The sequence below is a fragment of the Myotis davidii genome, unplaced genomic scaffold, assembly GCF_000327345.1.
Source record: "Myotis davidii unplaced genomic scaffold, ASM32734v1 scaffold404, whole genome shotgun sequence".
NCBI lineage: Eukaryota > Metazoa > Chordata > Mammalia > Chiroptera > Vespertilionidae > Myotis > Myotis davidii.
This window is the reverse complement of record NW_006295824.1, coordinates 2,556,636-2,572,086: the sequence shown is the minus strand read 5'-3', so window position 1 is coordinate 2,572,086 and position 15,451 is coordinate 2,556,636. Positions and strand designations below refer to the sequence as shown.

At 39.2% G+C, this 15,451-nt stretch overlaps 1 protein-coding gene across 1 annotated transcript in view; it reads left to right on the top strand.

The window, feature by feature from the left end:
- The first annotated feature begins 14 nt into the window (after positions 1-14).
- Positions 15-15,451, top strand: part of GALNTL6 (polypeptide N-acetylgalactosaminyltransferase-like 6) — a 987,982-nt gene continuing 972,545 nt past the window's right edge. The window contains exons 1-2 of the mRNA XM_006770738.2: positions 15-1,651; positions 2,083-2,389. Of these exons, the coding sequence (XP_006770801.1) occupies positions 2,252-2,389 (138 nt within the window). The 5' untranslated portion in view covers positions 15-1,651; positions 2,083-2,251. The remainder of the gene's footprint in view (positions 1,652-2,082; positions 2,390-15,451) is intronic.

The following is a 15,451-nucleotide window of genomic DNA, read 5'->3' as shown; positions in this document are numbered from 1 at the left end:
AAGTAGGAGGCAGAGGGAGGGGGAGGAGACAAGGAGGGTGGGAGAGAGAGGAAGAGAGGGAGGAGGGGAGAAAAAACCATTGTGGATCCCACAGTCTCATCTATCCCAAGCGTGTGAGCATCACATCTAGGTTGTAACAAAGAGATGATCGAGTCCTTTCTTTTTAGTTGTAGACAGGCTGACACAGCGGGCACTGTGTGCATGTCTGTCGCCTCCTCAAAGCCCCCATTCCTTCAGGAGTCACGAGCTCCGATCCAGAGAGGGCCCGGGGCACAGTCCTAGGCGCACCGGAGAGGCCGCCACAGGTTCATGCGCTTGCGGTCAGGGGCGTTGGTGCATCTTTACGTGAGGGAGACTAAGGGGTCCCTTCGGACAGTCTTATCTCGATCCCCCACATTTCCCGGGGGGATCGTGGGAGGAGTGTGAGGGACAGGTAGCCCGTTCATTAAGGAGCGCGGGGTGCGGACGAGCAGAGCCGGGGAGGAGCGGGGTGGCACTGCCAAATCTTAACCGGGGCCCCTGGTGTTTGCAGACCCAAGTACAGCCGCCCTGGTCTCCATGGTGCCGCCGCAGAAGCTGCTGCCCGAGAACTCTGAACCGCACCCCTGCCTCGGTTGGGGACCCTCTTCCTCCTCCTCTCCCACTACGTACCTGGCCTGAGCTGCAGGGCGCGCCGCCCGGGGAACCCCTCTCAGCGGGACCTGCTCAGCCACCGTTCGCCTCCGCCCCCTGCCGCTGCGCCCCGCCAGCCCGGCTCGCCCAGCTCGCAGGCACCGTGGAGGAATCCAGGGCAAACCCACGAGCAGCCGGTGACTCTTCCTCCGGCATCTCTGGCCTGGCCCCTTTGGGGTGAGCCGAGCGGGGAAGGTGCTATCTCCGCCGGTCCGAAGTTGCCCAGAAAAGGCCTGGTAGAGAAAGAGTATCCGCGGAGGCTGGGAGCTCCAAGTCCTCTTCCAGCTGCGCCTTTGCCGCCTCGTTTTCCTCCACCCAGGTTTGTTTATATAGGATCTGGGAGCTGGGAGGAACTGCCCACCCCCTGCAGGCGCCCACCCCACCTTCCAGGGCTCCCACACGTGGTCGTGGTCGACATCAGCACCTTCTCAGCAGAAGGCAGGAGGCTGCGAGCGAGGAGCAGCGCTGGGGGCGAGCTTGGCGCATCTTCAGGGTCTGCTCCCCTCCCCGGCGCCCTCACTCACTGCAACCCCAGCTCCGACTGGGTTTCGCCACCCGCCGTCCCCTTCCCCCCGGGGAGATTGAAGACAGCCCTCTTTCGGCGCTCCTGGCGCTTCTCTGGGTTCGCTCAGTGGCCGGAAAATAATGGTAACATGAACAGCGGAGCGTGAGCGCGTCGCCGTCACCGGAGGAAGGAAGAGATTGATGGGCAGAGAGCTTACTTCAAGGAATCACATTCCTGGGGCTGCGCAGGGGAACCGTGGGCGCCTCCGCCTCCTGGCTGGACGCCGCTGACATCTGTAGCCTCCGTTCCCTCGGGCTCCCAGGTCGCCAGCCTCTGCCTGCGGAGGAGCATTGACCGGAGTTGGTGCGCCTCCATCCAAACAGGAGTTCTCCCGGATCCCGCGCGTCCCCGCGTCCATCCCCGTTGAGCGCCCACCAGCACGCTGGCTTCGGAGGGAGTTGAACTTGAGTTCAGGTGGGTTATTCCCCAGGGGAACATAACGGGCGCTGTTCCGGGAAGACGGGGGAAGGTGATGCTGCAGTGTCCAGAGCGGACACTTCTCTTCCTAACACTTGCCGGGCTGAGCCGCTTGCTCCCACACAGTTTTTACTCGCTCCTCCTCAACCCAGCCCTCCACACTAAGGTGGGGAAAAACCACACACACACACACACACACACACACACACACAGCCCACAACTCCCGTTTTCTTAAGTATTAGCATGCCATTGACTTTTCATAACTTACGATTAGTCTATGAAACCATTATATTTACTCCATCGCTTTACATTAATGGAGGTCAATAGGCTTAATGATTCCCTCAGTCAAGTCATTTACTTCTAAGCCAATAGGTAGTGCCCTCGTCATAGTTTTCTAGGGGGGAAGTAACTGTGCGTTTGTTCTGCAGATGCCCAACTCCCTCTGAATCGTGCGGATTGGTGCTGAGCACGCAACAAAAGTTTGTAGCTTCTCCGCAGTTCCTGGTGCTTGGCACGGAGAGGAAAGGACTGGCATTCAACACCGGGAGCAGTCAGGGAGCCATCTCCTTTAACTTTTCTTACCTGTTATCATTTGCAATGAAGAGGAAACAGAAGAGATTTCTGCAGATGACTTTGTTATTCATGGTGGCTTTAATATTCCTGCCCAACATTGGTCTCTGGTCTCTGTACAAGGATAAGCACCTGGTGAAATCCACGGAGCCTGGGGAGCAGCAGGTAAGTGCCACCCAGAGAAAGATCACAGGAAAGCTGGTAAGGCTTGTTTCGACCCTTGGGTGGGGGCGGGGGTGGGGGGCGCAGGTGGATTTTTCCCCCAAGTCTTTACAGAACTGACATGACCAGACTCTAGAGACTTTGGGTTTTAAGCAAGTAGTTGTTTTAAGATCACAGTCACTGACACGGTGAAATGTGAAATGAGCTAGAAAAGGAGGGTAAGAGAGCTCACGAAGTAAAGAGAATCTTTCACAGTTGGTCTTTAACGTTGATTTTGTTTTGATCTGGGTGAAAGGTAAGTGCTTATTTGTGGGCTGTGGGAGTAGGTTTGGTGCAAGTTTATCAGAGATTTGTCTTTGCCTCTTACCTGCTTTGGGTGTGTATATTGAATTGGGCAAATTAAAGCATTAAAGTAGGGAAGTAGTGATTTAAAAACAAACTACAGCTTTCTATATTTTGGGTGGTTATTTTTGCTTAGCAACAGCTTTTTACCCTTGGGGAACTTAACGTCTCTGTTTCTTCTCCCCTGTTGCTAAGGTGGTACCGTGGGGTATACACAGGCAGAGTTATCAAGCATGTCCCTTCAGTTTCACAGTCTGGTGATAACAGTTTGTTGTTAAAAGCTTTCCCTCAGATCGGAAATACGATGTAGTGTGGTATGCTTTCTTTTTACTTAGTATGCAATCCATTAGTACGTGCACTGCTGTTGACTTAACATGGATCAAAATAACTATCTTTCTTAGTGAGCCATAGTGCAAAACACCCTTCACAAAATGTTGATGAAATCCAATATTGTTGAGTTTCTTGTTTGTTAAGAAGTGAAACGGTTCCTGTAATTAAACTTTTAACAATTGACTGCAGCCTTCTTTATGATATTGCTACAACACTTTTCCAGTTAGTCCTGTGCATCCGCTCGGAATATTAATATTTTTAATTTCAAGGGTCATCACCCATGTACACTACATACCTTCCACATATAGAAGTGCTAAAGTCCATTGGTGAACAACATAAATATATATAATAATGGCAACTAAATATTGGTTCTTAGACTTAACAAAGTTTAATTTCTTTTTACACAGTGAGTAGTTAGTTGGTGAAATATATGGAAGTAATCTGCTTTTTCATTATGATAAGTAATCATTACCGGTTGCTAAACTCTAAAGATAACTAGTTGCTTATGGATTTTTGGTGGATTGGAATTTTGAGGGAAAATGCTGCCATATTTTCATTTAGTTATTGATATCTATCATCCTTTCTTATAGAGATGGAACTTTGATTTAAAGTGTATTCTGTAATTGCAATAAAAAAAGACATGGATACTTGGGATGTTAAAAATATTTTTCTATTTAGATCACTTATTTCTACAACCCTTGGTATGAAATGAGATTTTATTGCCATTGGTAGTTAATACACTATTATGTAAAACTTCCATTCCAATATTGATAAAATACCTAAAACAAAAATATTTTTTCTTGAATTTTGCTCATTCAACTAACAATAACTACCTGAAATATTTGCTGGTATAGATAACATTAAACTCTAGTTAATCTTATTAATGAGCTCTTTACAACCTATCAACTGGGTGTATTGATTTTGACCCTTAATAAGAAATTTGTATCTCCAGTGGAATAAGAATATAAAAATGACAAGTCACCTCTCTTATTTCTCATGATAATCTTCAAAAATGGTTTCCTTGTTTCTGGTTCTTCTGTAGTAAAATGATGCTTAATATCAGATAATAAGTTAATGAGTATAAAAGGGATGAAGTGGTAAGAAAAGGAACAGTTTCTCAAAGTTCATATGCTGTAGAGTAACAAATAGATGTCTTGTGACATTCCAGTTTACTAATTCTATGTAACAGTTTTGAAACCAAGAATAAAGAAAAGGTAGTAGGTAGTAAATTTCATAAAATGAATGTCAGTCATATACTTTGGTATTGTTAGCCTAACTTATGGTTTTTAAATTAAGACTTTTTATAGATACAAAATCAAGTTTAAAAGTAAAATTAATTACTTTCCGAAAGATAGAATTCATTCTAAAACAGGAAAAGGTAAGCTTTTGTTGGTTTTATTATGTTAATAAATGTAATTGGAAAGGAAAATAGGGTATGTTGACATCATCATACAAGTATCAGATAAGTAAAAGTTGAGTTTTATGCACACATATGGAATAGACAAAATAAAAAGTTGCTTGCAGTGATGAATTAAACATTGCTTAGCATTATGATGTAATATCTTGCTAATGTATCTATATTTCAATGTTAGTAAGTCAGCTAAGTGCAAAGGTTTTCAATTGAAGCATATAATTTGACTATTGGGGTAATGTGTTAATTAAATTTAGCAATTTATTTTTAAAAGACATTTTCTTGGTTGATTGCTAAAATTTTCTCCAAAAGCCATCTTTTACTATATTTATCACCAAGTTGTAAAATGCTGCGGTTAAAGATTATGTGCTGATTGGGGCATTGGAAGCAATAAGTAATGAAGCTAGCTATTCAAAACAAGTCACATGCCCAAATGAGAGGTCTGTTTTTACAGCAGTTAGTTGTCAAACCACAGTTGTGGTTTTAAGGGTGGAATGGCGGTACTCACAGAAGTTGAAAACTTTCATTGTTTTATGTAGTTTAATTGTTACGGTGGGTTTTAGGGAAATACTTTAATTTGTGGAAATTCAAAATCACAAAATGGCTAGTACTTTAAAAATACTCTTAATTTGTATTTTATCAGAGTATATCACTAATAGTTTGCATATCTACTATTCAGTATAAATAGTGTTTATTATAAAAATAATAATTCACATAATAATTTAATTTATTGGAGGTAAATTAAAGGGAGGTAAAAACAGAAAGCACTGATCAAACTGCATGTTAATTTCCATGTTTAGTATTTACATATTTCTCAAGTCTCTTATATGCTGACAAATCAATACTTTGTATTTATTATCATTTTACATTAAAAGTAATATATATAGGTGCCATAAGTTTTAAACTTTTACCCCATTTGTTTTACAGAAAATAAAAAATATGATCTAAAAATTCTCTAATTTATCTAAAAGGTTTTTTTTTCTTTTTATACAAAGAGAATTGAGAAATAGTTTTAGTCATGCAATAATAAAAAGTTTATTTTATTATTTGAGCTCTGCAAAATTGGAATCAGGCTGAAATATATATTAATCTTTTGCAATTTGTAAGGTTTTATAAAAATTTAAAAATATTTTATAGTTCTTGTTTAGATGTTATTTAATTAAATTATGAATCATAATTATCATTGTTATTTTCAGTTGAGTTAATTCTGCCACTTTTTTTACCATACATATATTTTATAAATGTATTTATTGGTAATGAATGTGATATTTAGCAAAGGATGATTACTGTATGATTATTGTATAATAATTCCTAATTTCATTTAAAATAATTTGAATAGTTACTCTTCTTTGGTTTTAGCTGCAATTAAAATGATATATTTAGGACTTCATTAAACTATATTAGGATGATAATTAGAACAAAGCACTATTTCAGAGCAAACCTACTTCATTCAGTATTATTACATATCTTTTCCTAATCATTTATGAAAATTTAAGTAAATAAAAATGACTCCAAAACACTTTCTTTTCTTGAAATGATTGATTAAAAAAGCTGTAAAATAATTTAGTAACTAAGTTGCACAGTATGAGTTATAGAAATAATTAAAAAGTAATCAGAATATGAAGAGATTTTTTGCAAATAAAAACTAGGATGAAAATCTCAGAATTTTAAATCAGACATTTTTAGAATTGTTCAGAATGATTTTAGGAACATGTTTGGCCTGGATATTTTACCACATTAAAAAACAACCAAACAAACAAAAACTAGACACCCAAGTCACTTTAAACTGGTATAACCTTCTTGTACTTAAAAATTGCTATTTATGAAATAGGGCTAATCATGCTTGCCTCATAAGAAGGTACATAAAGTTGTGAGATCACACCTTGGCTATGGAAAATATTTTGATGTAAGATAGTTTTAGTCAGATCCACATGTAAGCTATACTTGGTAGATGTGAAACTTAAGATATATATATATCTCCTCAAAGAGATCCCTTAGCATCTTTTCCAACTCTTCTCGTGTTAACTCCGCACTTAGGGCGGCGGGAGGGGGTGGTGTAGAGCGTGTCTATTTTTCTTTTTCAGTCAACACCTTAAATACTGGAAGAGCTAAGAGCAGAAGGAAAAAAATTAAGATTTTTCTCTCCGCTTGAAACCAGGTGGTACATTCTCAACACACTAGATGTGAAATAACGAATTAATTTGGGACTGTTTTTAATTAGCCAAGATGTAGATTTTAAAATTAGGGTTGTAAGGACCTTTTCTTGAATTTATAGAAAATCCATTCTGACTTGTTACAGGATCACACCACACAGATGACTGTAACAAGTGTCTTAATTATTTGCTGTGACCTAGTAGATCGAAACATGACTAGTTCATTACTTTGCCCCATGGGAGGCAGTATGAAACACAGTCTTCTGTACACAATCTGGTAAATAATGAGATAGTTTCTCCCCCCTGCTCATTGCTGTGCTGGATCATTTAACCTCCCATGTGTTTTTGTTTGTTTGTTTTTTTTCTATAAAAGAAATCAAATCAGGGGTGGGATATGTAGGGTAAAGTGTGAGAAAGTTTGAACCATTTAAGTGTTTAGAGAAGAGAAATGAGTTTTGTTTGGTAACTTTGTTTTGTTAGAGGTAGCCATGAGAACCTTTAGAAAAATTTTCAACTGTGTCTCCCCATGTAGGAGTTTTATAAAGATGAGAGTCATCAAGAATTGCCTTAGAGCCCAGCCAGCATGACTCAATGGTTGAGCATCCACCTGTGAATCAGGAAGTCACAGTTCAATTCTTGGTCAGGGCACACACCCAAGTTGTAGGCTGGATCCCTAGTGTGGGGCATGCTGGAGGCAGCCGGTCAATGATTCTCTCTCATCATTGATGTTTTTATCTCTCTCTCCCCTTTCCTTCCTCTCTGAAGTCAATAAAATATATTTTAAAAAAGAATTGCTTTAGTAATTAAAATAAAGACAAGACATTACGCCATGTGCGTAGCATACAGTTTCAGGTGTGGATAAGTTCTGTCCAGCAGTCATGCTCATTTCTCATTTGCTTGACTTGCTTAGGATGAAGAGGTAAGTCCTGGATACTTCAGAATCTTAAAACCATCTGACATGACCATGTTGTTCTTCTATCTCCTTCATAATTACATATATGTTTACAAAAATACCATTATGGAAACAGAGGTGCAAATGTGCAAAGAAATAGGAGGTTCTGAAGATGACAGTAAAGATAAAGACACACACTAGATACTTGCTCTCCTTATGACCTCCATCTGTCACACCAATACTTAACAATTCCTAAATTATCTCAAAATGTAGTTGTAACGCTTGGGTGAACAACAAAAACAGAACAGATAAAAAAACATTTGTGCCACTGAGAATATGTATTTAGACAAGCATAACAATACATATACTGGGTTTATTTAATGCTTGAAAAGAGGACTCAAGGCATACATAAATAGTGAAGACATGCTTACCCCCACTATCTCTCTCTAATATGCTGGTGTCTGTTCCTACCAAACTCCAATGAGGTGGCCAGAAGGAGGGTGAAAAAATAAAGGTATTATAGAGTAATAGGTAAAAAAGTGTTTTCTCCAACTTTTCTACTTCCAGTGTGGTGAGGGAAAAAAACACAAGGTGGACTGGATGAGCAGTACTCTCAAATTAAATGTATTCATTTCACATATTCATTTAGCAATACACACATATACATACATCTACACACGTGGTCTCACTTATTTATAAAGAAAAAATAAACACACCCAACTGTTTCTTTTCCTACAGTTCTTCTTTTACTTTTGTAACTTCTTGCTTATTTCATTGTGTTGAATTCACAAAAAAAAACAAAACAACAGAACTATTAGTCAATTGAGTTTGAAGCATCACTTAAATGTTATTAATATAATTCTGGGAAAATGCATCTGTAGGAGCACTTATATCTATTTAGCAAGTGTGAGAATTACAGTAATGATTTAGCCTGTTAGAGTTGCACAGTTTATACATAGGGTAAGCCATTGTTATCTGGTAATATAATCAATATAGTGGTGGTTGTCATAGACTACCAGCAGGTGCCTATCAGTTCTTTGTTCCAAAGGAGTGGTGGTGTCTCAGGGAGGGCTGAGAAGGCTAATTTTGAATTTAGTTCAAGTACTCAAATACTCACGCCATGCTATTTCAGCACTTGAGGTCTAGAAAGCCAGAAACAGTGCATTTTATTATCAATCATTTTGAACATTTATATTATATTAAAAATGACCAAATGGGTCAGGGCTGCCACCCAAGTTTGAATGAGTTGGGCTTTCCTTTTTCCTTACTTTTGGCATGTCTCCCCAGTGAGATAATTCAATTGAACTGAGGAGAAATTTCAGAATTTCTGTGCTGTCTTATTCTCTTTTAGTGTGTAAGTGTGTAGGCTCTGGAATCAAATGATCGGGGTTCAAATTCTGTGTCCAGCACTTAGCCCTCTGTGTAATTTCTTGAGCATGTCATTGATCTTCCCCAGATCTGTTTCTTTTCTTAAATCAAATGGAGATGATAATACTTTCCTGTAGTGTTATAGTGAGGACAACATATATAGTACTGTGAACAGCATATAAGGTTAACGGATATAGATCATTGTTATATATAGTATATGCATGTATAAGCAATAATTGCCTTTAGGAAGGCAGTTAGGGTCTATTTAATCAATGGCTGTCTTTGCAAGGCAATGTCAAGAGAGCATAGCAGAGCGGTAGGTATTATAGAGCATTGCCACAGATGTGTTCAGTCTGGAAGGGAAGATTGTTGAATAAACAAATAAATAAGGTCTAGAAAATAAAAGGGCTTTGTTTATAATTTTAGGTCTAATACTTGACAAGTTGTCAATTTTAATTTTCATATCATCACTTATTGCAGAAATGATTTTTGATATATTGTATTCAAAGTTATTCAAAAGTTGAAGTTTTCAATATAATTCTTTTTTATCAAAAAGACAGCCATATTTCTATGTAGGGACTATCTTCATGTCCCGCAACAAATAAAGCCCATGACTCACATGTAGGCATTTTTTCTCTACATGAATTGCAAGCAAGTATTTGAGAACTAAGCAAGCATGAATTACAAGCAAGCATTTAAAAATATATATTTTTCTTGATTTCAGAGAGGAAGGGAGAGAGAGATAGAAATATCAATGATGAGAGAGAATCATTGATTGGCTGCCTCCTGCACACACCCCCTCCCATCCCTTCCCACCCCCATCCCTCACAACAGGAATCATCCTGGGCTTAGTTGTAATTTTGCTGCAAGTACCTGCACTTTGCCATCTTGGTTCTCCCTCTGTTTGCTCCGGGCTGCCTATTTTTAGTTCCAGTTCCGTTAGTTGCTGAGTGATCCTTAGCAAGTTACTTATCTACTCTGTGCTTCCAATTTACCATTTCTAAATGATTATAAAATTAATGCCTATTTAGCTGAGTGATGTAGTGGTTAAATAAGCTAATATGAATAAAATGCTTGAAAAGCATGATAGTACATAGAAAGAAATTTTAAAGCGTTAGCTATCATTATCTGTTAGGCTTCTAGATAATTGAAATTGGACATACAGGTAAAATATGTTCCTATACCCTTTTGTTCATAAACCCATCATGAAGTTATATAAAAATTTCTGAATTTTGACAGGCTTCTAAAAAATGTTCCAAGAACCTTTGATTTCTTTTACTTTTCACTCTTTTTTAATTCTTAGTAGCCCATATGAAAATAATATAGTACTTATTTTAATGTTTTTATAACTTGAACCAAGGGCTCCTGCAGTCCTACATATTGAAAGCAACTAGATTTCAACAGAGAATTCAGTTCTTTCCAGCATATGCACTCAGCAACCAAATGTACTGTGGTGACCTTTCCCCCTATATTTTGTGCTATTCTCTCCACATGGTGTTGATTTCTCTATGTGTATTTTTGCCCTCAAGGGATATGCTATATCTCATAAATTATTTCACTAAATCAGTCTAAACTTCCAAAGAAGATTATCTAAAAATGTCTTCAGGGTTGAATATTTTAATATTTTATGTAACTTGAATTTTAACACTTTTGTCCTGGCTGCTTCTGACAGTGAGGTGGTATTGGGAAAATCAAGAATGATGCTGTTAAGTGAGAGTAACTTGACAAAGTAAGAGCTGGCTGTCTCGTTTCCACTTTTAGTGCTTCTAAGAAATAAACTGACTGGGAAGACTGAGGAATGGAAAATTGTATAAAACTAGATGGTGAGAGAGGATAAAAATGCTTTCAATCCCTAGCTGAGTGAAGTTTATAATTTTTTAGATCGCCTAGCAGAAGGCTGTCAGATTAACAACTATATCAGGGGATTGACCCCCGCTCTTAACTTCTGTAGAAACTTTCAACTTCTCTTTCACAAGCTGAAGGAAATTGCATTTTCTGCAAGATCCTCAGCATTTCGAGGCAAACATGTTGAGTTCCAATACTGTATGAAATGTATAGGGAATGATACACATCAGGGAGTCCAAGTGGATAATAGTCAAGAAAGGGTAGAAATGTAAGCCGCTCTTAGCACTTTAACTCCTCTTCCCTGCCTTTCCCTGCTCAGAGTTCTTCCCCGCCTTCTTTTCCTTTGATTTTTTTTTAAATTAAAGATACATTTCACCTAGGAATTGATTTCATCAATTATTGTCCCTATGAATGGATGAAAGGCTTGAAACATTTTAAACACTTGAGTCTTTTGCATTTTAAAAAAGGTTCTGTTGAACCCAAATGCATTTCCAGTTATTGGAATGTGTATATGAGAAATACGTTTTAGCTCAAGGCTTCTGCTGTTAGTCTTTGTTGCTGTTGTTTTGTTTGTAACACTGGGAACTGCCATCTTATTTTAAACTATGCAATCAGAAAGTAAATATTGCTTAGTTTTGTCACCTCAAGGGAAACAATCATTTTGTAAGTTAAAAGTAAAAACTGGCACAGTAAAGCCAAAACTACCAGTAAAGAACCATTCTATGCTTTTTTCTTTAGCTCTTCATCTGTCTTTCCCAAAGCTTCATTTTCCAGCCTCTCTTCTCTCCTCAAATCTCTCTTGTCACCACCTCTCTTATCAGGCTATTTCAGCAGATAGCCTGGCCTCACTCTTCACTGAGAGCCAAGACCTCATGCCATAAAATCAGAAAAAGCACCTGCGTGTAGTTCCCACTTCTCTATTTGCCTCCTGTTACTATAGAAAAATGTCCCTACTTTTAGGATAAGTGCGGAACCTCTATCCAGACTATGGATCACAACTATTTGGTTTTTAAGGATTTCACGTATTAATTTTTTTCTTCGCATTTATTCATTGTCAGCCTTTTCCTTTCTGATCCATCCTTCATTCCAGTATTTAAATTTCCTCAAGTTTCTCCCACTATTGAAGAGGTGTGGGGAGCAAGGGAGCAAAGCAAAAATAAAAAGTCCCTTTAGCCACTGTTCTGTCTCTCTCCTTCTCTCTCTCTTTTTAAAAATTGATTTCAGAGAGGAAGGGAGAGGGAGAGATGGAAACATAAGTGATGAGAGTTAATCATTGATCGACTGCCGCCTGCACACTCCCTAATGGGGATCAAGCCTACAACCCTGGCCATGTATCCTGACCTGGAATCAAACCATGACCTCCTGGTTCTTAGGTTGACACTTAACCACTGAACCAGACTGGCTGGGCTCCCTTCTAAATGTAATAACCAAACTGGATGCATCCAATTCCTTACTCTCCACTTCTACCCACCTCAGGCCAAATTCAACTCATTCAATCTGTTTTAACTGCTTTCACCATTGTCATCAGAAATCCTTTGTCAGTTCATTAGTCGTATTACTTGATGGAATTTAACCATGCATTTTACCTTACTGGAAGCAATCATTTTCATCTCAGGCTAAGAGGTGATGGGTGGGAGACTTGAGAAATTTGAAAAAACAACTTTGAAAAGCAGGAAAGAGGGCTGAATAGGTAAGCTTGGAGTGATTCAGACTGTGCAAACTCCTATTTTAATTCTCCTATGCCCACTGCCCATCCCTACTACCACCCATGCATAAACACACTTGCCAGTGTCCTTTATAGACTCCTACTTCTAATCTATCTTTTCCTTAAAATGGAAGATTCTTCAGAAGTCTTTAGAATTACTTCTTGTTCTGTACTTTGCTTTGGGATATCTCACCCAGCCCCTCATTTCAGCTATCACATTTAAGTTGATGACTGCCAATCAATGTGTCTAACCCAAATTTCCCTCTTAGCCTATGGTCCACATACCAGTCTGAAAGCTAGAGACACATATTTTAAACTTTAAATATTAAGGTGAAATTTATTTTTCTCTTCCATGCTCTATACCTGTCCTCCTTTTGTGTCTCTCATCTTAATGCAGTTCATTGTCATCCATCCCAATGTTCATTATAATTGGACTTTCATTATCTTTACTCTCAAATTTACTTGATTGCTAAGCAGTAGCAATTCTTCCTGAAACATCTCTCTTGAATTCATCTCTTTTATTTGCCTTGACTCTGGCCTAGTTGGGACCAACGTAAACATTTCAATAGATGAGTGTAGGAGACCCTCATCTTGGTACTCCTGCCTCCAGCCGCCTTCTTCCCTCCACCTCATAGCAGCCAGAGTTGATTATTCAGAGTGATTCATTGTACATACAGCCCACTGCCCTTCCTAAATCTATTCATTGGCCTCCCACACATTTATATTGAAGTTCAAGTTCTTTAACACAGCTTTGCCATATTAAGCTCTTCTTTTATTTTTTCTTTAGAGTCTTTTAAAATTTTTGTTTAATTTATTAGGATAACATCTTACATAATAAAAGCCCAATATGCTAAGTGTCCGGTCATCTGGTGACCAGTCGACTCTTCAACCAATCAAAGTCTAATATGCTAATGATATGCTAAGGCCACTCAACTGCTCACTATGATGTGCACTGACCACCAGGGGCCAGACAGTTGACTGGTTGACCAGTTGCTATGACGTGCACTGACCATCAGGGGGCAGGCACTCCGACCAGTAGGTTAGCTTGCTGCTGGGGTCCAGCCGATCGGGACTGGGCAAGACAGGGACAGACATGACCTGGAGCCCTCCTGTGGCTCCCTGAGTCATAAGGCAGTTCCATTTTTAATTTTTTTTTGAGGTAACTCCATACCGCTTTACACAATAACTGCATCCGTCTACATTCCCACAAACAGTGCACAAGGTTTCCCTTTTTTCCATGCTCTCGGTTGGAGAGCTGCTTTTGGCCCAATCCCACAGGCTACCCGCCTCGTGAGGGAGCTAGGATTGGGACTGATTGGGCGTGAGCCCACAGCAGGCACAGTGGAGCCAGGATGAATGGGAGTGGCAGGTAGGAGCTGCAGGCAGCGTTGGACTGTGGGTTTTGGCCTGATCCCCACAGGTCACCCCGAGGGACCCCACCTGTGCACGAATTCATGCATGGGGCCTCTAGTTGGTTAATAAAATCATAAAGGTTTCAGATGTACAATGCTATAATACATCATTTATATGTTGTATTGTGTGTTCACCACCTCAATTCAAGTCTCCTTCCATCACCATTCATCCCCCCTCTACCTCCTTTTACCTCCTACACTTCCCCTTCCCCTCTGGTAATCACCATATTGTTGTCTGTGTCTATGAGTTGTTGTTTTTTCTTTTTTGCTTAATCCCTTCACCATTTTTACTCAGCCCCCCAAACCCTTCCCCTCTGACAGCTGTCATTCTGTTCTTTGTGTCTGTTTATATTTTTAAAACTTATTTTGTTCATTAGATTCAGTGTTATTCCTCTAACTTTGTTCTTCTTTCTCAAACTTATTGTGGCTATTTGGGCTGTTTTGTGGTGCCATGCACATTTTGGAATATTTGTTTTTTTTCTTTTTTGCTTAATCCCTTCACCATTTTTACTCAGCCCCCCAAACCCTTCCCCTCTGACAGCTGTCATTCTGTTCTTTGTGTCTGTTTATATTTTTAAAACTTATTTTGTTCATTAGATTCAATATGTAAGTGAAATCATATGGCATTTGTCTTTCTCTGACTGGGTTATTTTGCTTAGTGTAATACCGTTCAGGTCCATCCATGCTTCCTCAACAGATAAGATTTTCCTTTTCACAGTCGAGTAGTATTTCACTCTGGAAATGTACCACAGCTATTTATTCACGTGTCTACTGGTGGGCACTTGGGCGGCTTCCAAATCTTATCTATTGTGAATAATGCTGCAGTGAACATAGAGGTGCATATGTTCTTTTGAATTAGTGTTTCAGATAAATTTCCAGAAGTGGAATCACTGAGTCATAAGGCAGTTCCATTTTTAATTTTTTTTTGAGGTAACTCCATACCGCTTTACACAATAACTGCATCCGTCTACATTCCCACAAACAGTGCACAAGGTTTCCCTTTTTTCCATGCTCTCGTCAACATTTGTTTGTTGATTTATTGATGATAACCACTCTGACAGGTGTGAAGGGATATCTCATTGTGCTTTTAATTTGCATTTCTCTAATGATTAGTAACACTTAGCATCTTTTCATATGTGAATCTGCCATCTGTTTATCCTCTTTGGAGAAGTGTTTTTTCAGGTCCTTTGCACATTTTTTAATTCGATCGTTTATTTTGGGGGGTTTGAGTTTTATAAGCTCTTTATAAATTTTGGATATTAAACCCTTATCAGTTGTATCATTGGTAAATATGTTCTCCCATTCAGTGGGTTGTCTTTTCATTTTGTTGATGGTTTCTTTCAATGTGCATTAGCTTTTTATTTTAATGTAGTCCCATTTGTGGGGGTTTTTCCCTGAATTTCCCTTGCCCAAAGAGATATATCAGAAACAATATATTGCTATGAGAAATGTCTGAGATTTTATTGCCTATCTTTTCTTCCAGGATTTTTATGGTTTTGAGTCTAAAATATAAGTCTTGTATCCATCTTGAGTTGCTTCTTGTGCATGGTGTCAGTTGGTGGTCTAGTTTCATTTTATTTTTTGCATGTGCCTGTCCAGTTCTCCCA